This window comes from Mugil cephalus, chromosome 14 (assembly GCF_022458985.1).
Source record: "Mugil cephalus isolate CIBA_MC_2020 chromosome 14, CIBA_Mcephalus_1.1, whole genome shotgun sequence".
Classification (NCBI taxonomy): Eukaryota; Metazoa; Chordata; class Actinopteri; order Mugiliformes; family Mugilidae; genus Mugil; species Mugil cephalus.
In genome coordinates this window covers 14,888,334-14,914,007 of record NC_061783.1, presented here as the reverse complement: position 1 = coordinate 14,914,007, position 25,674 = coordinate 14,888,334, and the positions used below count along the sequence as shown (strand labels likewise).

Sequence of the window (25,674 nt, the reverse complement as noted above, 5' to 3'; positions counted from 1 at the left end):
TGAAATGAGCTGACCTAAGCTGACTTAACCAGGCTTCCTTCCGCTGAGCTTTCAGTCGGAGTCAAATGAGTCTGCGCTAAGTAAAACCATTAAAGCATGTCTTTCTAAAACTTCCCTGTCATTTATTCCTCATTTATCCCCTGATCCCCCTCTTCTGTTGTCTCAACTCCTCCGTAGTCTGTCCACAGCTCTGCCGGGCTACGCTTTCCTAATTTATTCTGTCCTCCTCCTCCTCCTCCTCCTGCAGCCTCCTCCAGTGCCGTCCTGGGCCCCTTGTGTCATGGAAATCCTTTGTTCCCCCTGCGCCCTACAACACATGCACGCACACATGAACACAGACGCATTGAGTCAGTCTATTTAGGCGGCCTCTTCATTTATCTAACGCCGATGGTCTTTTGTCTGACAAAAGAAGAATCATTCGAGTTAAAGAAAAGTTAATGAAAACACCAAATGAGAAATATCTTTTAAGAAAGAGAAGAAAGAACCATCTATTCTCTTACATTCGCCTGAAATGAGCAAATGAATTAAATTTAATACTCCGATCTGAAGAGATAACAATAAAAGTAAAGATTAAAGATTTTGCTTTTATTTAATAACGGCATCAAAGCCTTTTATTCCTTATCGGTAATTTGGTCTTTTTTTTCTTCTTCTTTTTTTTTTTTTTTTTAAACATGGTCAGCGTGTGTGGTTTCTGGAGATTGCACACATAACTTCAACCTTTCATCTTTTGTCTCGCAGTCAAGGAAACTAAGATAGGATGCTCCCTCGCTCGCACTGAGAGTGGATCCAGTATAACTCAATGGAATAACTGCATGGCTCTGCAACTCTGTGACATCATGAATCAGCAGTATTACTCCGACGGCAAGCGAGGTTCACTGGAAATAAGGGGAAAAAAGTGAGCGGGAAGGATCGGCCTGTACATGTGGACGGGTATTAGTGCCCAGTCCTCTATATGATTTTCTCTTCTGATCCATTTACTGTCTTAGCTGACCAAGAAATTCCTGTGCAATAATCCTCTCCCTATATTCCATATGAGATTAAAATTCCACATAAATAAATTGACATTGACAACAACAGAATATAATGCAGTTCTCTCATCTGCGTGATATCGCCGTGGTGTGTGTGGATGAGTCACGTTTCAAGCATTGTATGTGACCTAATGTAATTTTCTTCTATTCGGTCGATAATAACCCGTTTCAGCTTTGATAAACACTTTAATTCCGTGATACCGCATTTGAACTTGTTAATCTTGTGAATCGGCCCATTACCAGCTTTAACTCTTCACAATGCGAGGTGTGAACAGAGAGGAGGTCAAAGGCGATGGATGGGTCAAGTAAACACCGGACAGTGACACAAGGGGACTGCTGCTTGTTTTAAACCACGATCACAGTCGGCTTCCTATGTTTTAAATCAATTTTATTTGGAGGTACTGTTCGCCATATCTAAGGCACTTGCATTAGCAGTAGTATTTCAAAAACAAAAAGACAGTAGCAGTAAGACAACAGGAAACATGGAAAAGATAACATGCAGCAAGACTATGGCAAAAAAAAAAAAACTAACAAAAGTAGAGTTGGATATTTTGAGAAACTGTGATCAAATGTACGAAGGTGAGAGCTGTAACACCGCGTATGAACGAGAGTGTTGGTAAAATAGATTTGATTTTTCACTACACTTCTGTAGGTTTGCACACAGTCCTGAAAAAACGAGTGACTCTCCTGCAGCTGTTTGAAGGTTTGGTTCGGAGGCCATCAGCTGTCAGTCTGTGTTCACATCATCAGGTGCAGGACTTAGATTGGATCTTTTTGTTGACAGCGCTTTGTGCCGAAAAGGGATGCTCCAAATTAGCATGCGAGGAGGCATGTGAGCTGCTGATATGACCTGACCTGATTTGAACATTTTGTCTGATCACTGTGCTCCCTGGGGGGCTCAAGAAAGACGTATTTTTCTTTGTGAAACCGGTGGTACTTGTGCTAAAAATCTGTGCCAACATCACAGTTTTTTCGCTCCGTAATTCTTTGCTCTCCTCGCATACAAATTAGCTCCGTTGTGTCCAAGCTGATATGAGCTAGTCTATGACAATCCAGAGTCATTACCCAGGTATTCGATAGTAACCAGACAATATCATCTTAAAGGCTGGGGAGCTATTTTAACAGGATAACTTGCATTTATTTTCCACACTGAGACAATTTGCTCAAACACCCACAAACATGACTGAAAAATGACCAAAATGTTTGCAGCTTCCTGGGTTTCTCACTCAGTGACTAATACTAGAATAATGTTGAAACCATTATAATTAGATGGCTACATTAGCTGTAACGTTCATTACCACAGTTAATAAATTGCGTTGTATTACCATTTCTTGTTTGCCACTTAAAAGTTTAGCACAGATTTTATATTTATCTTCCTTTCTCACATTAGTGGGTCGCAACAAAGCCAGCTAGCTTCCTTGGAGTCACTAATGTCTCCAAAAGGAGAGGTCACATGACTTCCACGGGCGACACGGTGTCTGCAGTCAATATTAACCTTACTTTAAGTTAAGTTTAGTTCAGTTTTTAATATATTACCATTAAATTAATTAGAAAAGTCAGAGGTTCAGATACGTCTGGTTACCACGGATTTAAAACTCAAAAGAAATGGGTCTCTGGTTAAACATGTTCGGGTTAACACGTCAGCGCGCTTCGTGAAACCGTTCTGTCACATGGCATGTTATTAACATCATTGTTTCGCTCTTTACACTGTAACTATTTCTGTCACTTCCGTGTGAAAGATTAATGCAACACACAACCCTGCGCTTTACGTCGACTTCTGATATTTGGAGTTGGATTATTAACATGCTGCGAACAGCTGGTGGTGCTAATTATCTTGTCAGGTGTCATTAAAGCAGCGCAGAAGAAGAGAGCGCAACAAGATGAGTGACTCAGAAGAGCGGCCGTCGAGACTCTAATGCGGTAGAAACATGATGTGATTTAGTTTTTATTAAGAGGAAGGTCACAGGTTCGACACCGGTCAACTCTTGATCTGCTGTCAGGGTTTTACTTTGTGGAGTAGAAGCTTGAGTGACATTAAAGTCACATGTTTCGTGTACTTTACAATTAATTTAAGATTTAATTATGTTCCATCATAATTTGCATTTTGATTTTGCATCAAATATTTCAGAAGTGATACTTTTTTAAGACTGTGTTTGAAGAACACTTAACTACATGAACTATTTATCTGAGGTTAGTGTTCAAGGAAGGTTAAAACCTCCAATACAGGTTTCTCAAAAGTAACAAAAACAAACATGTGAGTATTTACCTGAGAGTCACTTTCAAGGTTTGTTTTGATCCTTTGTGGATTTTTATGTTTACAGATGACTAATGCAGAAGAATTCCTTTGTGGATTTCCAACCTTAGTTGGATTAAAACAACCTTTGAACCTTTGAATAATCCAGTAATAAATCCAAATATGGCAGCGAAGCACAGTCAGTGACATAAAAAGTTTTCCAACTTCTTTAATCCACCGTGTGGCCTAAACGAGACGATGTACACATGTCCAGATCTGACAAATGGAGGGACATTTTAATTAATAAAAACAAGTTCAACACCACAACAAAGCCACACTCGTGCCCACAGCGTTTCATTAGGGAATACCACGGCTGCAGACACACTGTTGCTCACACACAACACAACAACAGCTTAACAAGATAGCACAGGAGGTTTAACAAGCAGGTTACTTCCCTTGCCTCTCGGGCTGATAAAATGTTTGTTTCCATGGCAACGAAGCGTTGTTATTTTACAATCCACTCTTAGCTGTCACCCCTTCAACTTTTTCCTCCGTCTTCTATTTCTCTGTTCCTTCCATCACAGCATCGCTCCCTTTTTTTTTCCATCCCCGTGTTTATCCTTTTATCTTGACCTGCATCTCTGTCTCTCCCTCCGCTCTCATCTCTCCCTCCTCATCCCGTGTCTTCTCTTTCACCACGTTTCTCCCTCTCTCTCTCTCCTTTTCCTCTCCTTCCTTCATTATAAAGCTAAGAGGATTTGGTAGCGTGTTTGTGTGTGTGTGTGTGTGTCTCTAGACCCAATTACCCCCATACATCTCTTTTCTCTACCAAGTTGTTGCACACAATGAGAGGCATTTTAAACAACTATCTTTAGATGTTTTTTTTATATATATATTTGCAAATGGGGGCTAAATTGACTGAGCATCATGTGAAATATCTGTATGAAGATCACCATGTGAGACCTGACCTGAAAGGTTCCATATTAGAAGTGGATCGCTTTACAAATTTTGGAGGCGAAATTGTTGAGGGCCACATGAGAGGGCTCACGGGAACTGCCTTTTCCTCATGTGACAGACATCATGTTGACACATTTAGAATAGATCCGCAAGTGGCTTCAGATCAGACGTGGATTGGTTTGCAAAATATCATGCACATCTTTTATTCGCACACTACTAAGAGTGGCACTGGTTTTCTTGTTGCCGTCTAATTTGAGCAGTTTTTCAGTTACTCATCTCATTCCCTTTGAATTTTGGAGAAGCGACACTGAATGCACCTGACTAAGTTTATGAACAACACTCTGAATATGTTTTAATTTGCACAGTAGGGAGGATAAGTGGATTTGCTGGCGCTCCTGCTGGTTGCATTCGTCCCAATTAGCAAATAAATAAACACACAAGCATTACACAGCAATTTAAAAGTGTGTTTAAGTGCATATGTGGCATTAGAGGAACAGCTCTTAGAAATCATTACTAACAGAAGATAATGTTAACTTTAAAGTTCACATGCGCAGTATATCAAATAAAAAGAAAGAGTGAAGCAGATGTTGCTTTTACATGCTACGCTGTTTCTCCACTTCCTGTTTTTACAGCATCTTAGTAACAGGTGCTTTGGATGGCAAAGATTCACATATTAAATGTACTGTATACTTATTAGATGCAAATGTGCTGCTTGTCAGCAGGCAAAGCAGGCAACTACTTAGAGCCCAGGGCCAGTAGGGTGGCCCCTAAGGCTGACAAACCTTAAACTACAGTGGTGGCTGTGTGCTAAGTCCCAACTCTGCACACAAAATCCTATTACGTGTCATGTGCATGACTATTTATAGTAAGTAAGTAAGTATGTCTGTGGTGATGTTGGCTGTACGAATTTGAATTCACAGCTGCAATATCTTCAAACACACTTTACTTTAATCCTTAACTCATAACACTGTACAGCTATCTGCCATGAACTGCTCTGTTGGGGCTCAAACACAACAGAGATATGTGTGTTCAAATAATTTCTGGTGTGGTGGCCACAGTTGGAACTGCAGCTCAAAGCATCAAGTCAATTTTTGCTAATGTGACATCAGTAGGAGAAGCCCCATGAAACATGAACATCTGGTCTTTGATGGTTTTTTTTTTCCACTGCCCCGCCTTTTAAACACATGATTTCTGAATAAATATGAGACGAATTCTTCACAAACGATGTATCATCTTTGGTTGACACTGATACTACACTTTGAGAAGATCTGACAGCAAATACTACGGTGACATAGACAAACAATTCCAGACCATCGGTGTGTTAGCGTTATAAACGCTGAGGATTTGGGCTGAAACAGAAACAACTGCTGTGAAATATTTCTCCAAGGATTCAGACAGGTAGTAGGACCAGGACCAATAACTAAACGCGTAAAAAAAATTCACTGGTAGCATTCACAATGTGTCAGACAGTGATACAGGAAGTGTGTATGATTTCATACCGTTAACAGTGAAGCATTGTGGAGAATATTATCATGTCATGATTCTGCAAAATACTTTAAACCACCTAATGTAAACCCTAGTTGGATTTACACACTAACGTTAGCAACAGAATGTGATGTTAACACAACAATTACATGTTATTTAGATGAGCAATAAAAACTAGCTCTGTATCCTCCCTTCTGAGGTAGCTCAGACACCCGACTGATACAATTTTGTATTTTGTTGAATAGCAGTAACAGGGGTTAACTCACGGTTAAGCCTTCTTGAGGTGTTGTGGGCCTAACTTAATGAAACAAGGTGAAGGGAGGTGCCCACTTGAAAACCCCAATCATGTGCCACACACTGCCTACTGCTGTTGGCTAGGCTAGTTAGTTTGTCTTCTTGTTGGTTGCTAGCTGGTAGCTGACTGCTAGCCTGCTGGTCTGTGTTCAGCTGGACTGGGCTACTAATGTGGTTTTCCTCGGATGTTGGCACAAAGGATGGTAACATCTTATCCTGTGTAATAATAAAGCAAACTCACTCAAGTCACTAAACCAGGGGGATCTCTTCCACAATATTAATGTATCAGTTGCATCAGTTTTTATGTTGTTGTATTTCAATTAATGTTTTAATACAGTGACCTGACTTCTATCACGTCGGGTTAACGGAGAGGAAACTGTAAAAGCATTTCCTATCGTTTTATTTCACCCCCCTGACACCAACGCCCACGCGACTCGCACACACATATACATATTTAAGGTGTCTGGGGGCGGCAGGAAGGAATCAGGTGCGAGCCAGCTGTGGACACAGACTGGTTAATAAGCCGTCTGTGTTTGAATTAATGACTCATAAACCCGTCTATCTGTCCGTCTACATGCTTCGTCTATTGTGTCTATTCGTTTTAGACACACACATTCCAAGAACCACAGCTATTCAGTGATTTTAATCCTTCAAATATTAAAAAGGTTACTCAAATAATCGTAATGACTGTTAGAAAACTTTGATGATAGTTATAATCTAATTTGCTGCTGTTCTCTTTTTTACAAAGATATACTTTATTTTACTGACGTTTACAGACGTGTTTGTAACTTATGCAATCCACAGAAGGGTGTTGTTCCTAATTATTTCTCTGTATGATAATATAAACAGCCAAGAACATCTGTTCATGCACAATTCTTCCATCATGTTGGATAATTAGGACATGAAAAAGAACTCTGCATCTACTCTAAACCAATGAAGTCCATCACTGAGACTGTCCTTCCTCCCATGAAAGCTGCCCCATAGGTTTTTTGGCTGCACTTTATGCTCACTGTGACAATGTTTACATGTTCTTGTACATATTTTTACTTTTTTTTTTTTTTTTTTTTTACTTTAAGGGTGTTTTTTCCATTCTACTTATTTAAAATTTTGCGTATTTATGTTGTGCCTTTAAGACAGGGTCTCTGCAAAATTTCATTATGTTGCCAATAAAGACTCTTGAATTGAATCTTGAATTTTGTGTTGCGCAGCACATTATGTTACAAAGGTATGTTTTATTAAGCTTCTTACAGCACATTACACCCAAACCTCTAGGGGTATTATGCGACAGAATCTCATGTCAGCGTGATGCATTGATCCTTTTTTAATATGATCCATCTCCAATTGTCTTCTTTCAGATTTGACAAATCAAAATTGCATCTATTTTTAATGTACGGAAATTGTCAAGGAAATCTTTCATATTTAAGTCAAGCTCTATGAACAGTAGGCTAAGTAGCAATGAAACCATGCAACTTACTGATTACGTTAGTTATATACGATACATATCAGCCCACCTAGGTTGAACTTGAACCAATAACAGTTGGTAGCCTAAAAACAATCCAAGACCTGCAACATCAAAGCAGGTGAGCACACAGGAGTAAAAATGTTTAGACAATGATAAAATTTCACTTTTGTCTCCTTTGATTTACTGTTGGTGCAACCAGGTAATAATTTGATTTACTTAGAGAGTTCAGGCTGTTGCAGTCTGTGCAGTCTACAGGATGATCTTCCCTAAAAAAAAAAAAAAATGGGGGCATGGCAATAAGGCCACTCCGGTGTGCTCCATGTCTACGTACAGTCTATATCTATAACACAGGGGACCACTCTTTTTGTTTCAAACTGCATTAGCATTGCTTCTTCTTCTTTCCTGCATGTTCTGTTTGCAAGTCAATACTTCTTGTTGCAATTCAATACTTTATGTTTGTAATTCATTGCTTGTACATTGTTTATTCTATACTGTTCTTTATCTTATTATTTATTTTTTACATAGTCCACTCTTTATTCTTGTTCTTTTTCTGCCCCTGTGTATGCTGTTGCAAACTGCTATTTCAACAAATAAAGTTTTCTATTCTATTCTATTCTATTCTATTCTATTCTATTCTATTCTATTCTATTCTATTCTATTCTATTCTATTGTCACCACACGAATGATGGTCAAACTCCAACTTTGTTGAAGTTTGTGGTGTGGAAAAGAAAATGGAGTGTTTATAAGCTCTGCTGAAGAGCACTGTTCTCTGTCTTTTTACTGAGGACTAAAAACCAACAAGTTAGATAATTCTCAAATATTAGAAAGTTTTCAAACACGGCTTCGGGATTCATTACGACTAATGCAATTCCCAGTTTAATATCAGTCCTTGCACAATCAAGGCAGAGTCGTGTTTCCTGGATTTGGATTGGATTGGTGCTTCATCGTCATGGATAGCACAATTGCAATTTTATTGTTTCTGTTGAAATGGCAGTTTTATCACATTGCCATTGAGTTTGCAACTACACAATGACTTAGAGAGGGTCCAAACACAAAATGCTCCGGAAATGTAAGTGTACTTTTTTATAAAACTTGCAATGACACTGTCAGAGTCGTTGTTATTTCCAATATTTTGAAGTGTTTGGCCCAATTGTCATATAGTTACTAGTAAATCCTTAATAAAACCATACCATAAAACCATAAAATAAACAATGAAATGAATTTAGACACATAGCAACTCAGTGGCAACAAACAGATTTTCTCGAGTAAGTAAATGCGTGCACAGTTTCATATTAAGTTACATTGGATCAGTGCGTAGCAATAACTACAACACCACATGTCTGAGGGGTATCAGCTGTGCTATATTACCCTACTCTAATGACACACATGTGACTGAATAATATGGACCCAGATAGCCTGTCCTGCTGCTCTCTAACCTTCTCCCTCCAGATATATTAACCTTCGTTGGGATCCAGGTTTCAGGAATAATTGCTCATCTTCCCAACTTATTTAATTCTACTGAAAGTAATGTGTTTTTTTCTCCAGAGTCAAGTGCTCCCTGTGTATCAAGACCTTAGGTCTTGAGTTAAAGTGATGATGATTCTTGTTTGTAAGACTGTGATTTTGATTTCCCCTGTCCACAAATAGGTCAGGGACGAATACACGAGCAGGCAGAGATTTAAAAGCGTAGCTCCAGGACACTATTATTGACGTTTGATCTTCTCTTCTCCTTTCCTATTTGTCAGTAGAGTGTCTGTCTAAATTTTGTTGTGTCTCTGTCCCAATCTAAAAAAAAAAATACAATGCAGACATTACATGGAATAATTCTTGGGGTGCACCAGTCATCTTCAGGGTATCAGGTGCTCTGTGTGGCCCTATCCTAATGAGCCACATGTGACCAGTTAAAAAGGAACCATCTGATCTGCCCATTCGCCTCATTACCACCCAATACATATTAATGCCCAGGGTCACATCTTATACATACAACATACATATTCATAGCACACATGCGGGGCCGTATATGTATCTTAATGACATGGACATGATGGGTTTATGGGCGATGTTCAGCTCTTTTCTTCTCTGTTATGGTCAGCTATTTGACGGTCGTTTTACTCCCGTTGTGCTTTGTTTTGTCACGTTGTGCTCCGTTCCAACGTGCCAACGCTCTAAACGTGACGCACGGCTGCTGGGTTGTCTCGTATTGCATGAGGTTGCACTGAATTGCATTACCTCTGTTTGGGGCGACTCCATGTGCAGACAAAAGTTGTGAGCATTTCAACCAAAGAGCGTCCTTTTCTTCTCAAGTTGTTTTATTTAAGGAAGAAGACTGAATTTCAAGGACAAACATTTCAGAAGAGGGAAAAATACACATGTTTTTCTTTCTCAACCCTTTAATCATCTTGCAATCCCTCAGATTTATCTGTGGACCCCATGGGGATGTTCTCTGAAGATAAATTGGAAGTAAATGCATACAAGGCTGTCGGGTAACTGTAGATCACAAAGGAGACGATGTGCACGGCAAATCTCAAATCACAACAAAAAAATAATGATTTACGGAATTCAGATATTGAGTAAAGTGAGAAGTCATTCGGAGGAAGGTTTGTTGTGGAAAAAATACGTAATTTATCCTCATAATCACACAAGTTTAAAAAGAAACCGTGACACAAACATGTCTGAACTGTTCTGTGTTTGTCTGTATGCATGCCACCGTCTGAAGACCCTCAAATTAAAGGAATAGCTCCTGGAAACGGTATCCGCCGCTCTAGTGGTGTGCTCCAGACTTAATCAATGACAAGGAGCACTGAGAGACTTTCTTCCCGACAATCTCAGCTTCCCACTGTAATGTATTTTTACATTTCCCCTGACGTGGCTGCCACTCAACAAAGACACCAGCCAGGTATATACGTGGAGACTCTTTTCCTCATTCCGATTGAAGGTTTCAGGTCAACTGTTTACATGTGAGCTGATCTATTCACACATGTAACAAGCACAGATCAGTCAAAACATCATGTGACTGATCAAATATGGAGGTGTCTCATCTAATCAGCAATAGTTGCTGTTGTTTTTACAGTTTATTATTCAAGCAATGGCTTGATTCGAAAGTTTGTGGACTCATATCCACTTCTGCTATTGTGTTTGTAACTGCGTAGCCTTATAGTAGCTGGTCTTGCGAATTTGTTCCACGCTTTGGTCAGTCCCGGCTTCAGTGAATTTTTGATGGACCTTTTTAAACAGTTTGATATTTCTTATGTTTTCTGACGTCTAAGCGTGCGATAATGTCTAGTTCTTTCAGAGTTGTTATTAAAAAGCCAGCTCTCCTCAAACATCACTGCGCATTTACGTCAAGACAGACAGAATATTTGGCTCCATGTAAAACCAGCTACTGACAATGGAAACCCTCGCTTGCCTTCTGTCTCTTCCAAAAATGCAGTTTTCTTTTAACTACAATCGTGATTTTGTGGGATTTATACCTAAACCAATCGGTAGTAGATGGTGGCAAAAGCATGGGAGGAGATCAGACCATGAGCTCAGAGAAGATAATGACCAACAACATATGTTGGAGACATAACAAGGCACTTTATGTTAAGTTTTCTTCCAAGCACGCACCAGCATGATACAAGCATCACGTGCAAATGCCATTAATAAAGTGCATGATAAGAGTTAGTGCAACAATTTCGTCGTGGCTGAAGCTAAAATCAGTGTCATCCATCACTATATTTAACTACTCAGTGTGACACTCATGTTACTGTGAGCTGCCTCTGTCTCTCCTCTCACATTTAAACCCCATTTGACCTTCTATTTGTCCTCTATGAGAGGTTTCTCTTTATTTTTCCCTTTCCGCTTTGCTCCCTCTCTTTGTTTTTCTGTCTGTCCCCCTCCGTCTGTTTTCTCTCCTCCCTCCTGCTCTGCATCTCTCTCTCTCTCTGTCAGTTTTTGTTTACAAACCCTTTCATCTGGATATTGCTTTATATATAAAACCCTTCTATTTGAATGGAGTTTTATTTAAAACCCTGTCATTTAAATGGCTCTTTAAAGGACAGAGGAATGAAAAGTCAACAAGGACCGTCCAATTGTGTTTTCTGTGACAGGACTCACACACACACACACACATACTCGCACACCGCCTGCCTGTCTACATGCATCTGAGTCTATTATTATGTTAATGAGTCTCCAGTCTCCACATGTCCCCACAGCCTTCGCTCTCTCTCTCTCTCACACACACACACACACACACACACACACACACACAAATATATTTAGCTGAGCTCAGCAGTATAGCTGCACTCGCGGCTAGCAGAGAAAATAACAAGGAGTGGACAATTTCACCCTCACAGAGACAGACGGGACAGAACGGGCAGCGAACGTCATCGATCGACACAGAAAGACAGTGAGAAACACACTTAATCCGCACCGACAGTGTTTCTTATCCTATTCTTTGGATAATGTCGCTCCCTTTAAAATGCAGATTATGGATTTCTGTGCGGTAAAATAAACGTATTATAAAACAAGACATTAGGGTGAAAGGCTCAACAAGTGTTCAGCTTTTTAATGGACATCGCGTTGCATGAAAACACGAGTGTATCTTCTAAGTGTAGTTGTTACAAATGTCCAGTTTATTTCACAGCAACCTCAAAGAATACAGTGACGGCGATTTTAACTGTGTCTATCAATCTACAAAAACGTGACAATAACAACAACTATTCATTAAATTAATAAATAGAAAATATCTAGTTAAAATAATGAAGATTAAGGGGACACTTTTTTTGGCCACTAGAGGGCTTCTCTCACTTGGGTATGAACATAATTGTCATTTTAGTGCATTTCTGAAACAAACAAAAGCTAATGACAACAACAACGGTGATGACAAATGATTGCAGGAAATCACTGGCTTCCATCTGCATATACATGTGGTGTATGTGTGCTAAAACATCAAAACAATAAGATGAAAACAACTACAATATGCTCAAGTATCCATGGGGAGTTATGTATTGATTGCAAGTTAAACAACAAACACTTTAACCAATAGGACTAAAAACTAAAGTCCAATACTAAAGTGGTTTACTGACTTACTCAAACGCTGCAGCCATTTATAAATTAGAGACATCCTGCACATTTTTTTATTTTTTATTTTTAAAGAGACACACTCTCAAACATTTATCAATGGACGACATGAACAAGACAACCACACCGAACAGGACTTACATAAACGAACACGTCACTGAATTACATCATACGCCATCATCCATCTTGCCTTCTGTATGTGTATGAATGGGGGTAGGGCTCTGCGTGAGTGTGTGTGTGTGTGTCATTGTGTGTGTGCTGCTGTCTACTGCCTGGAGGGAGAAGTCTGTTTGGATGAGTGTTTAAACACCATAACAGTGCTTCATCACTCTGCACCGCGTCCTTTTCTTCCGACACACACACACAAAATGAGCAAGGTGTAAAACCCTTCCAGTGTGTGATATTGTCTTTGTCTATCATTTCTCCGAGGCCATTCAGTAAGCGGGGGGAAAAAAGCACCTCGGTTACATTACAAAACTTACTGGCTAAGGCTGAATATGGATTTATGCACAGGGGATCTGATTGGGCCAGAAGGAGCAGTGATTTGCATAAAGAGGACTTGATTGGTTAACTGCAGTGTAAAAGCATTGACCTGTGTTGAATGCCACAAGAAGTTAGATTTTTGTCGTTGGTTTGAAGGTTCTCTGTCCCTACCTACTGAGGCTGAAACTCAAGTGGGCACGCTCTTTCCAACTAAAGCAACAGATACAATTTTTATTATTTATTGCGCATTATGATATTATGATTCATTAGGTTTGAAAGAGTGAGTCACAAAAAAGTTTATCCAATTCGTTTTGTCCAAAACATGTCAATCCCACATCCATGTCCAACTCCTACCAGTTGAACTAAAGAGGCTTATTGGATGAGTGGTTGGAAGGGTTTGCTTGTAGCTGGTGTATGTGTTAACCTTAATTTTTTTGTATTTCTTCAGTATTTTGTCTAATTTTAGGGCTAAGTAGACAAAACTCTTTTGTGTTTAATTCAATACAGCAGCACAAACGAACACAACCCAAAATGATCATACAACTGTGTGCCTAATGAACTGGCTGTTGAGTGTTTGTGCTCTTAGATGATTGTTATATCCCTATTTAAGGCCAAACGAACACATAAAGAGGAACCAACCAGTTAAAGAAACAACACTGTGTAATTAAGTTTATGCAGTGAAATTATTATGTCTTTGTTAATGTTTTTCCACAGGCTCTCTCTGGCCTGTATTAATCTTTATAATCTGCAACCTCTGGCATTCCTACTGTGGTGATTCACAGTTTGAGGGCTAAAAACAACTAAGCCTGCTTTTAATTTGACTGTCATAAAAAATAAGTAAACAATAAAAAAAAAAATTAAAAAAAGCATAAAATAAAAATCAGCGTGAGCGAGCACTTCAAACTACCTAATTAAAACCCTCCCCGGCCATCACCGCACACCGCTGCTGGTCCCACAAGGCAGGATGCTCTTTTTTCCTCTGATGAATAAAATTAAGCTCTCTCTCTCTCTCCCCCCACCTCTCTTTCTCTCTCTCTCTCTCGCCCTATAAAACCGCAACAGCTGATCTCGTGCATCACAGAGAGCCGCAGCTCTGAAGAGAGGAGAGAGGAGAGCAGAGAGAGGAGGAGGAGAGAGTGACGCGGGAGAGATGAGCTGTTCTGGTCTTCCATCTGCAGTTTTAAAACATTTTTGAGCAATATTTCAAAGGAACCGTGTTGTCATTTATTTATTTTTTTTTTGTCTCAGCTGTGCATTTCCACGTTTTGAAATCTTCCTTTCTCTCAGACGAACCTCAACCAACCGTGACAACTCGTTCCTTGCTTCTTTTGGAGAGCACCCGAACGTTTGTTTTTGACAACAACAACAACAACAACAAAAATTTTGTTGACTTACCTGCGTCGGGATTTCCTACGGAGAGTAGTTTTCTCACAGCTGAGCCAGATTTCTGTTTGTCTCTGTCTTTACCTCTGGAGCTGCACAGCTGTGGCATGCGGTGCTGAGGACCGCACCGACCGGAGCTGTCCGGTGCTGAAACCGTGAGACTGACGTGGCTGGAGCTGTGTATACTGGGAACTGTCCGGTGCTGAAGTCCACATCCTCCTGTCTATGATAAACAACGGGATCAAACGAGCAAACGAGGCACACGGGACGATTTTTAATGGAATTTCCATAAGGGAACTGATTCATATTTCTTTTTATATTTGACCTTTTAAAACTCCACAGGTTTTCCGGAGGTGACTTGAGGGAATGAAAACAGACAATTTATCACCCTAGGATCCAACAATCACGTGCAAACCATAGCAACAAACAAAAACTAACATTTGCTATGACGAAAACTCACAAGCATGCGAGGACAGCTTGGTTTGTTTGATCTTTAAAAGCCATGACTCCATTTTTGAGGCTGTTTGATGGGAAGTAGCAAACACGCGTTTACTAGGCAGAGCATCAAATGCAAATAAAGTCCACTGAATAAGAGTTGCTTCCAAAGGTTTTGGGTTTGGAGTGAAGTGGGTCGAAAATAAAGAGGTTGTTTATCGCGTGAGTGTAGAGGAGCAGCTACTGTCCCATCATGCCTCGGTCTTTCTTAGTGAAGAAAGTCAAACTGGACGATTTTTCTGCTGCTGATCTGGAGAGCTCGTACAGTCACAGCCGAAGAGAAGAGCTCAGCTTGCGATTCCACCACCATGACAAAGGTTAGTCACCTACTCGCACATGCAATCCCCTGCCATACAGCACCCAGGGTTATTCTGTTTTATATGAATTTATTTATTTATTCATATATCTCCACGTGCAAAACATTAGTGACTGTTTCAGAAGGAGGAGGTACAGGGAATTACAGGGTCAAACTCCGGTCGCAGCCCAAAAATATACCAGTTGCAAGCTGTGAAATTCTATTCACTGAAACGAGCGCTTTCCATGAAACAGCATTATGTGGATAAACAAACGAGAGCGATAGCAGCAGGGGCCGGGAAAACCTACACCTTTACTTTGTTGAGAATGCAGCCTCAAGCTTGACGCAACACAAGAGACATGTTTGGGGTAAAAGTGCACGAATATTGTTGCTTTCCATGGTCAGGTCAGAGGTCAGGGCAGAGGACAGGGGGCTTTCTCCAAAGACACTTTATCAGAGTGAATTATTGATGGCTTTAACCCAATTTATGTGAACTTCCTGCTTCCCCTAAAGGAGACACACAGAAAACATTCCCTCATATAAGTTTGTATATACGCTGTATGTAAAATATCAAACATGTTTATATTCCAGGTAAATATTCCAAGTAAATAAATACAAATATAGTTTCCTGTTTGATTTATGTCGACACTGGAGCTAAAAAAAAATCAGGGAGAAAAAGACATTTTCCCCTTAGAACATCTCCAGACTGTTCTGGAGCAACAGGGAGCTGAGGTCTTTGCAGGAAACCATTCTAAATGATTATGTTAATACATTATGTCACCAGCGCACATACACAGGGATTTTCCGTTGTTCTGTTGCCAATTATTTTATTCAAATCAGCTCCTTTTCAGCACCTCCGAGTCTGTTTCCAAGATTTCGACACTATTGCCCAGCTACATTGACTGCAAATGGTTCCCACGCACTCCATAATCCCAGATGCACAGGCGAAATACAATACGAACTCAGCGAGGACGGGCAATATTTGGACCAAATATGCAGCGGAAAAATATTGATACATATTTATTTTTTTTCTTCCCCTCAACAGAAGATGAGCTTGTTATGCAGGATATTCTGTTCTTGAAAGGCGGTTTATTGTTCTGGGCGCTAAGTCGACCTAAAAACCACATCAGTCACAGCTCTATGAACTCTCTTTCATCTCTTTTTCTTTAATCTTAAAGCTTCATTAATGTCTGTGCACGGAAAAAGAGTTGACTTGCAGTCACAAATCCGCTGGGAAAGATTTGCCCAATTCGGTGTGTTGTGTTGTCTTTTAGCGTTCTTGCCCATTGTTTTGATTTATGTTTGGGTCGGTGTCGTTTCTCTCACATGTTTTCAACAAATATGATCTAAGGATGTGTTAGAAAGTCAAAACTAATTGAAGAAAGTACCTTATTATGAATGTTGCCTGATGGTGGCTCTAGCACTTTTATATTTTCATTTCTAGTGTGGCTTCCGGCGTGTTACCGCCCTCTAGTGGACAAACACGGATGAACACAGCTTTAAAGAGCTGACAGAAAAAATCCTTGTCACCTCACAGCGACATGTATGATACGGTGTTAGTGCATCCTGGTGGTTTTCATGTTGCACCAAGGTCAAACGCACGACGGAGAGCTCCCGGGCGTTCTGATGACAGATCGGAGCAGAGAAACGTGCAGCGGCAGCAGCAGCTCTGTGGCAAGCATGTAAAGACAGAGGAAGCTATCCCCTGTTATAAATATGACAAGAGTTTGACTGAAGCAACTGCTGCAGCTTGTTGCGCACGCACACACACAGACACACACACACACGCATATAGCCGCGTTTCTGTCAACTCGGCACATTTCCCAGGCAGCTTGCACAGCTGAGTGCACAGCATTACACACACACACACACAGGAAGCAGTCAGTGACCTACAAGTGTCCAAAGCACACAAGTGTGCATCAGTTACTGCTGGTTTGGTTCAAAAATTAAATTGTAGCTCGCAGCTCTTCTTTTTTTCTTTTTTTTTTTTTCCTGTCTCTCATTTGTCTCTCAGTTTTTCTTTCACTTTCCAGTTTTCGGTATTTCAGAGACACACCAAAGAGGCACGGACTCTGGTTCGGGCAGAGTATTTAATCTTTAATAAGCGTTTAGAACAGCTATCAGCTCTAATGCTGTCCGAGCACTTTGAAATGAACGCATGGTTGACACAGCAAGACGGAGACAGAGACAGGGAGAGACGGAGACAAACTAATAGAGGCAGAAGACTGATGCCGAGAAGCACAGCTACACAGTCACAACGCTTTCTATAAAAAGAGGATAACAGGGAACGGTTGTGTTTAATTGGCAGGGATCATAGAAAGAGCTTCTGTGGAAAATAATAATAATAATAATAATAATAATAAACAGGTCACATTGTGTTCACACTGGAGAATTTTGCATCGTGAAACTGGAGACTGAGCTTGTTTTTATTGCTGCCTGTCAGTCACATATGCACAGCTCAGTCTGGCCATTAGTACCTTCACAGCAGGCAAAACAAATGCAGCTGCAGAAGAGGTGACATGATGTACAGTGACCGGTGGGAGGGAACGCTTCCATCCGACTACCGGGCAGATTTCTATTAAGTTACGTATAGATCACATTGGTTCCTGAAGGGGGGGATGATTCATTTGGTGTTTTTTACTTAAACAATTTAAATTTCCAACTAGTGGCCGAGAAATACTGATGCATTCGTGTTCCCAAAACTGATGAACGGGTGGACTTTATTATTATTTGTACTGACTTTATTATTATTTCAGCAGTGGTTAGAGGGGGAAGGGCAGGAGATGTAGGTGGTTCATCTGTATTTCTTTTTAAAAAAAAAAAAACTTCTAGAAGTTGCCAGGAGTAGCTCGCGGAGGCAAGGCCGCCTCCAGCGGAGCTTCTTCAGCGTCCACCGAGGTTGAGTCATTATGACTCTCTCCAAAGGCTGCAGCTTTTCTGATTTTCCTGGGTAATTAGGGGTCTCGGTCATGTTTCCAAACTTAACTCAATGAAACAAGGCACACACAAACACCGCAGTAGGTTCCACAACACGATGACTGAATATATGTGTTTCAACCCCTTTCCATCAGTCCTTCTCCCTTGCTCTTTCCTATTTTTATTCTTACTCTGTTGCTTTGTCTTAATTCAATTCAAAATGCTGCCAAAACCACACAACCACCATCACCACTGAACTAACGTCACGGCCTTTCTTTCTTTCTTTCCTTCCTTCTTTCTGTCTGTCTGTCTCCCTCCTCTCCTTCCCCCTGTCTCTTATTCTCATCACATTATCGACCAACATCTGAGCTTTTCTCAGAACTGCATCATAAAATTATATTACCAGCAACAGTATCTCCTCTGCTGTCTGTGTCTTAATGCTCACATAGTGATAATTGAAATGGAGAGCTATTGATCGGGAGGAGTTGTGTCCGTGGGTTATTAGCTACCAGTCTCTCCTTCTGTCTGTTACGGTTCAGCTTGTTGAGTGTAGAAGCCAATAATAGAAATAATGAAGGAGCTGACATCAGAAAATAATTTATCAGTTTTGCCAGGAGCTGTGCAAAAGAGAGAGAGGGGAAAAAAAGGAAGGTTTGCTGAGGAATTTGTGATTCTCAGGCATCTGTGCTTACCGTCAAAAGGGAGGATGTCAGTGTCAAGGTGCCCATTGAGCAATGCACTGGAGCCTCCAGCTGCTGTAATAGAGTGGCTCTGTGTACAATAGTTGAAGTTTTGACAGCCCCGAGGTGTGGTGACTGTGCGCAGCTGTAGACCTGTCAGGGAAGGTGGAGCTCATGAGGAGCAAGTGTGCTCACTGAACCCTTCCATGAAATATAAAGATTTCGCACTGAGTGGAAAGTGCCTCCTCCTCGCCGGCACAAAAGACATAAAGGCAGTTTTACTGCCACTGGAAACACCTCACCTTCTTTTCTGCTTTTATATCGGTTTTGTTTTTTTGCTTTTTTAGCGTGGAGGCGTTTCTTGAGAACGGACATGTGACTTCCCTGCTCTCGAGTGGATACATGTGTTAATGGGAGCGCTAAAGATCACCTTAAAGCAAAGTGCACATGTTAATGTGATCCTGGGTGGTCCAATTGATATTCAGAAACCCGAGACGCCAGGCTGTAATCAGTAATGTTATGTGGAGACAAAATATGAAGCAGCTTTGTGAATAATGAATGAACTTTGGTGAATGAGTTTGATTTGTGGCCCGTGTTTTTACAATTATGTGAAATCAGTTTAATTGTATTGGTACCTCCGGATACTGCGGAGCACTCAGGCTCAGACGAGGAAAGTTATTAGGTGTATCTCATGCTAAAGTTTGTACCACACTGAACCCAGTCACGTCTGTCTCTACAGGTTAGGGGTCTTACTGTCTTCCCTTCAAGTCCATACATATGCACAGATTTAGTTTTTATTATTTGCTATAAATATACTACACTAGTTCAATCAAATAACATGTCATAAAATGGTATTTACCCATTCTGGATCTTGTTTAATCAGGCCTAACCTTGTTCAGCGATAAACAGTGCAATTTTCATAACTTATTAGTCTCCAAAAGATGTTCACAGACACTGTGAAAAAGAGCAGTTTCATTGCTGCTGTAGGTTCAGTTATTGAGAGGTTTGCCAATACTCAAATGTCTACAGATACTCCATGGTGTCAGAGGGCTGAACCAATAAATCACGATGTATCCGTTTCTAATTTTCAATCAATCCCGCTGTCACATTGACTAACTTCTTCCCCTGTCTCTTCAGGCTACGTCAGCGATTATCTGAGTCCAAATCCTTACGATGACGTGGTGGGAAGCGACTCATCAGTCATATCTAAAGTACCCTCCCCGAGTCACTCCTCAATCATCTACAGCCGCATCGACAGCACCTACTCCGGCATCCATGGAGACATCAACGGAGATTCGGACCAGCCCGACAGCCCGAGGTCCGAAGTGTCGTCGTCCGCCGGCGGGTACATCAACGGGGACGCGGCGGTGAGCGAGGGCTACACGGTGGACGCGTTTTTCATCATGGACGGGCGGTCGAGGCGGAAGGCCGCGGCGAACCCGAGGGGGGCCACCCAGAGGCACACCTGCAGCGAGTGCGGCAAGACCTACGCCACGTCCTCCAACCTGAGCAGGCACAAGCAGACGCACAGGAGCATAGACAGCAAAATGGCCAAAAAGTGCCCCACGTGCGGGAAGGTTTACGTCTCCATGCCCGCCATGGCCATGCACCTGCTGACCCACGACCTCAAGCACAAGTGCGACGTGTGCGGCAAAGCGTTCAGCCGGCCGTGGCTGCTGCAGGGCCACATGCGCTCGCACACAGGGGAGAAGCCGTTCGGCTGCGCGCACTGCGGGAAAGCGTTCGCCGACCGGTCAAACCTGCGCGCGCACATGCAGACACACTCAGCGTTCAAGCACTACAAGTGCAAGAGGTGCAACAAGACGTTTGCGCTCAAGAGCTACCTGAACAAGCACTACGAGTCGGCGTGCTTCAAGGGGGCTTTCTCCCCCATGAGCTCACTGGGAGAATGACGGACTCATAAATCATAACTTTTGGTTGTTCGCATCAGATTTTGATGGCCTCACGTCCCACTTTTCCCGTTTCTTCCCAAAACAAGAACCCGAGCACTGATAAGTTAAGATAGGTGTTTTCTCTGCAAGGATCACAAGGTATATGGTAAAAATAGACGTGGCTGTTCTTACAGAGAGGCCCTCCATCCGCTCCTTTGTGTCATATTTCCTCTATGTGACGGTGAAAATCTTCAATCTCTGATTTAGCCGGCCACCTGCTTCAATAAGCTTGAAGCCTGTTTTAAATATCTGTGAAGATAAATGAAGCACAGCACATCTAGCTAATCGTTTTATTTTTTTTAATGATCTATTTCTGTCCATATCTGAGCTCTTCATTCAGTTTCTTCCCCAAACTACGAGAAAAACGACACTGAAGCACAACTGTTCTTCCATCTCTCTGTCTTTCTGCGACAGGCCTTTCACAGCATTTCAAGCATGAATCAAAGCTTCAGTTTCCTTGCAAAGAGATTCAATGGACTTTTGTATCATATGCTTTTTTTATACATATATATATATATAAACACTCATGATCTGAGGATGCACCTCGTGTCCTGCTTTTAGTGAAACTGACCTTGGACTGAACTTAGAATAAGATAACGCATCAAAACAAAGGAAGCACACAGCATCTCTCTTCTGCAAGAAAACACGGTACTTATAAAGGTTTTGGTATGAGCTAGTGTATTACGCTACAGTTTCTATACTATTGGCATAACCACAATGAACTGTGAAGAAAATAACACATACAAACCTGCCATTACATGGTAGCACAGGTATAAGGAAGTACACCTGTGTAAGAGGGGAACATTTATTTTTTTGGGGGGGATGTTTCCTTAAACCATGTTTTTTTTTGTTTTTCACTACAGTGTCATGTTAGCATTTGCATTTAAGGAGACAAACTAGACTTCCGGTTCAGGATCAGACAGCTAAAACACCCACTGAGCCACCAGGATATTCTTTGACAGTGTTTTCATATGAATCTGATGGTATTTATTTATACTTATCAATGTCACATGGGGACTGAGACATTAAAAAATGTCCCGAAACGTCCTCAAAAGGTCAAACCTTTTTCCAAGTGTTGTCAAAATAGTTGTGATCAAGCAGCACAGTATTCAGCTTTGAGGTTTTTTGTACTTTTCGTCTATTTATTGCCTAATTTATTTGTTACGTTTATTTATTTGCACTTTATTTTGTTAGTTTTTTTTTTTTTTTTTTGGCCTTTGTTACGAATATGCCAAAGCATTTGACACTTTCTAATTAAGACCTTTTTACTTTTGTCTGCCACTTTAATTATAAAATCTACTGCATGCAAAAAAAAAAAAAATAATAATAATAATAATTACAATAGCCTAATAATGGAATCTATGCCAATTTTATGAATTATCTTTGGGATATTTTGCCAAATCTCTTAGATAACAGGCAAATTAAGCAAATTTCTGTCTTGGGCAATATTTCATTCATATCTGATAGAGCAATAATGCATGATATTTTTGAAGAAACGTGAGTCATAACTGCTTGTAACATCTTGATTTATTTATTATTTTTTTTCCACTATTCTATGTAGTTATGAGAAATGAAATTTCAGGGAGTTAGCGAACCAATTTAGTGTTAAATAATGGGCGGGTGGGTTTTTCGAGCTGTGAATTTACAGGAACTGTGACACTGTTGTGACTCTTTGGGGCTTTATCCAGTGACTTTTGTGAGCAGTCAGAGAAAGATTCGATTAGAAAGAGCAGAGAGTTAGTTTTCTAATATTCTAACCTCTCCTGCTCCAGGATGTAATATTGTGTGAAACAAGGGGGTCCTAGTTACAATCAAATCTCGGCATCATTAGCTTATTGGAAATTATGTCTGTACAAGCATTAGGAGCTGCTGGGGCTTCCAGGGATTCACACAGATAGCTCAACTCCTCTAGATGGAAGGCTCTGGACTGGGTTGGGACGGGACTTTTTGTACGTGGTTTATGCACTGCCTGCCTTGTATTATTATTCTAAAATATTGTAGAAAGTAGAAGGTACTGCTGTAGACCTCTGGTGCTGAAACATGGACGGAAACGTGCATCCAGAATGAGAACACTTAAGCATCGGGTGCATGTTTTCATTGTTAAACGAGCGAAAGACAACTTCACAATGGCCGTGGTCTGTTTGACCCCCAGCGGCCGTTCGTGCTTGTGTCTTGCAAGAGTTTTCTCCGAATGAGCAGTTCAAAATTAGTGAGTTCTCTCCTCACTTTGAATCCAATCAAAAGATCAGCTTTCCTCCCGGGCTTTACGTGAGACATTAATTCAAAAACTTGTGTGTGAGGACTCCAGAGTCAACAATACTCATTAAAGCCTCTGCGCAGTATCAGGTTGTTGTTTTTTACTTTTATTTATTTTTTTTTCTCCTTTTCATCATCTCTGGCTGTTGTGAGTTTGATGTGGCAAATCCCAATGCAATTATAAAGATTGTTGGGAGAGGGGAGAAGACGTTTGGTCAATATTTCAGCACCAGAGTGCATTGCCGAACACTTAGATTCTACTATGAACTACTGTAGCCGACTATAGTCACAAGCTAGTTTACCTATTCTTATATAAAAGCACTTCCTCTTACGAATTATATCCTACAACGTTTTCTTTTCAAAGACAGTAGCACAATTAAAGAGTTTAGATTCAGGTAGACGATGCCTTGTATGTAGAAACAACGACCTCTTTCTCATTTTTCTATGGTTATGAATCAAAGGTAAACACATCAGAGATGCTGACATAACACAGGTTGTATTGACTTTACATAAGACCAGAAAATACAGTAAAAAGTGACACCTTCAATACATGCGGTGTCATTTTTTTTTTAAACACATTTGTGAAAGCATCTAGATCCACAACTTTTTTTAGAGCAAATAAAAACTTGACTATTCTGCGGCAAGAGGCTTTGTACATAAGCACTGATGTGACTTTGGACTTATTCCTACAGAACTGTACAGAGCGTTGATGATGATGACGATGATGATGGTGACAGTGATGATTCATTTTTTTCTGGAGCTTCCTGCTTTATTTTGAGTTCTTCCTCTGAGGTTTTTATTATTATTGTTATTATTATTTTTTAGACCTCCAGTGGCCGGTTTGAAACAATGTAAAGCACAAAGACAACACTGGGCATTTTGGTTCACTTCCTAAATAAAAGTTACTTTAAAACAGTCGTGGGTTAAGATTTCTTTTCTGCTCTGAATACTTAGTGAAAAACATGTAGCCATTAAAGTCTTCATGACTATATGTCATCTATACGCCAGTATTGAGCTTAACATTAATGCAAAAATGTCCTTTTGTGGCTATTTTTGGTGGTATATTAAGTTAAATATTTTCCTGGAATGTGACTCATCCTGCACTCCTGATGCGTAAACTAATTTTGTGTCATGTTAATTTCCCTGTCCGTCCATCCCCCTGCATCTCTTCTTTGCCAGATGGAGTTGGCCAATCAGAGCAGACTGATACTCCTTAGCTTCCTCTTTTTAAAGGATGTACTGCTCATGGGGACTTTAACTAATGTTGATATTGATACCCTTCAGACAGTATGACAATGCAGTTCAGCATAGCCCATTTTATCAGTGATAATGTCTGAAATTTATCCTGTGAGCTCCATAGTTCAAGGATGCTGGCCAGTAAAGCCAGTGTACGAATGCAGAAGATAGTGGGCAATATATGGGTATATATACAGGGAGTGGATGAATACATCACCACACCTCCAGAAACATGCAGTATTGACGTAACAATGGCCACGAGTGATTACGAATGACTTCTCCTCGTGCACACTGCTTTTTGTACATTCCCATGTCTTGCACAGACTATGGCCTTAGTTTGTGGTTCCTAACCTTTTGTCCTTGCTTGTATCTAAGAAAAAAACGCAAATCTGTACTCACAGTTTGTGCACAAAGAGAGAATCTTTGCACTGGATGACGTTTGATTGAGAATGTTCATCCAAAACTGTAATTAAATAGTTAACTAAAGACTTGAATCAGTGTGGCTAGAAGCTAGCTGTCCTTCAGTAATGGTTAAGAAATATTTTAGTTTTCATATCAATCTAATTTTAACAACTTCAAATGGATGAAGGGAACACCTTGAAACCCCTCCTGTGATATATTTGGTGTCCACCTTAGGACCCGCATGCTTTCTGTAGTCTCCAACCTCTGACTTAAAGCATCTCTAGAGCCACAGAAGACATTACACATCTGTTTTCACAGGCTGAACGCCACTGTTCAAGCTGAGTACACTGACCTTTAAGTGTGAAAGCCGTGCAGTGACCCCTTTAAGGAACGCATTCATGCGACCCGCAGAGTCCTTCAGAACGATATTCATGCTATCTATACATAACTTGGCCAGCTGTGAGGCAACAAGGACTGTTATTGGTTCCCCAGTGTAGGTGGTATAAATGAATCATATAGGCAAGATGACAAACCACTAGTCAAGCAAAGAAATAGCGCGAGCACACTTACAACGTGTTGTTTCAGGCCCCCGTGCTTTTATTACTAAGTAAATGGTTAATTAGGATTTTTATAAAACATTCATTAAGGCTTGCCTGCAGTATTAAAAACTGATTATTGTTTACAAAGCTCTTTCTTTCCCCGTGGCGACTGTGCAGAGGTCAAAATCTCCGCTGCGTTTGTGTGCGGTGTGTGATTTTTATTGTTCACACAGGGACCCCCCTCATGAACAGGGAAGCTGATGTCAGGGCAACGTCTTTAACCTTGACAACAATGCGACGCAATGTGTGTGTGTGTGTGTGTGTGTGTGTGTGTGTGTGTGTGTGTGTGTGTGTGTGTGTGGGGTACTTTGTGTGCACACTCAAACGTTAACATCGTGCTTTATTAAATAAGGGCATTAGTAATTTGCATCAAGTATTTAAATGTGGACCTAAAAGCCGTTTTGGATGAATTCAAGATTTTAATAATAACCGAATGTAATAAATAATGGCGAGTTAT

General features: G+C 40.6%; 1 protein-coding gene across 1 annotated transcript; it reads left to right on the top strand.

Moving 5' to 3' along the window:
• Positions 1–14,097: 14,097 nt before the first annotated feature.
• On the top strand, positions 14,098–23,895 carry LOC125019415 (transcriptional repressor scratch 1-like). The gene is made up of 2 exons (XM_047604178.1): positions 14,098–15,198; positions 19,910–23,895. Exons 1-2 carry the CDS (start codon positions 15,075–15,077, stop codon positions 20,683–20,685), a joined length of 900 nt encoding a protein of 299 aa, XP_047460134.1. The 5' UTR covers positions 14,098–15,074; the 3' UTR covers positions 20,686–23,895.
• Positions 23,896–25,674: the final 1,779 nt, after the last annotated feature.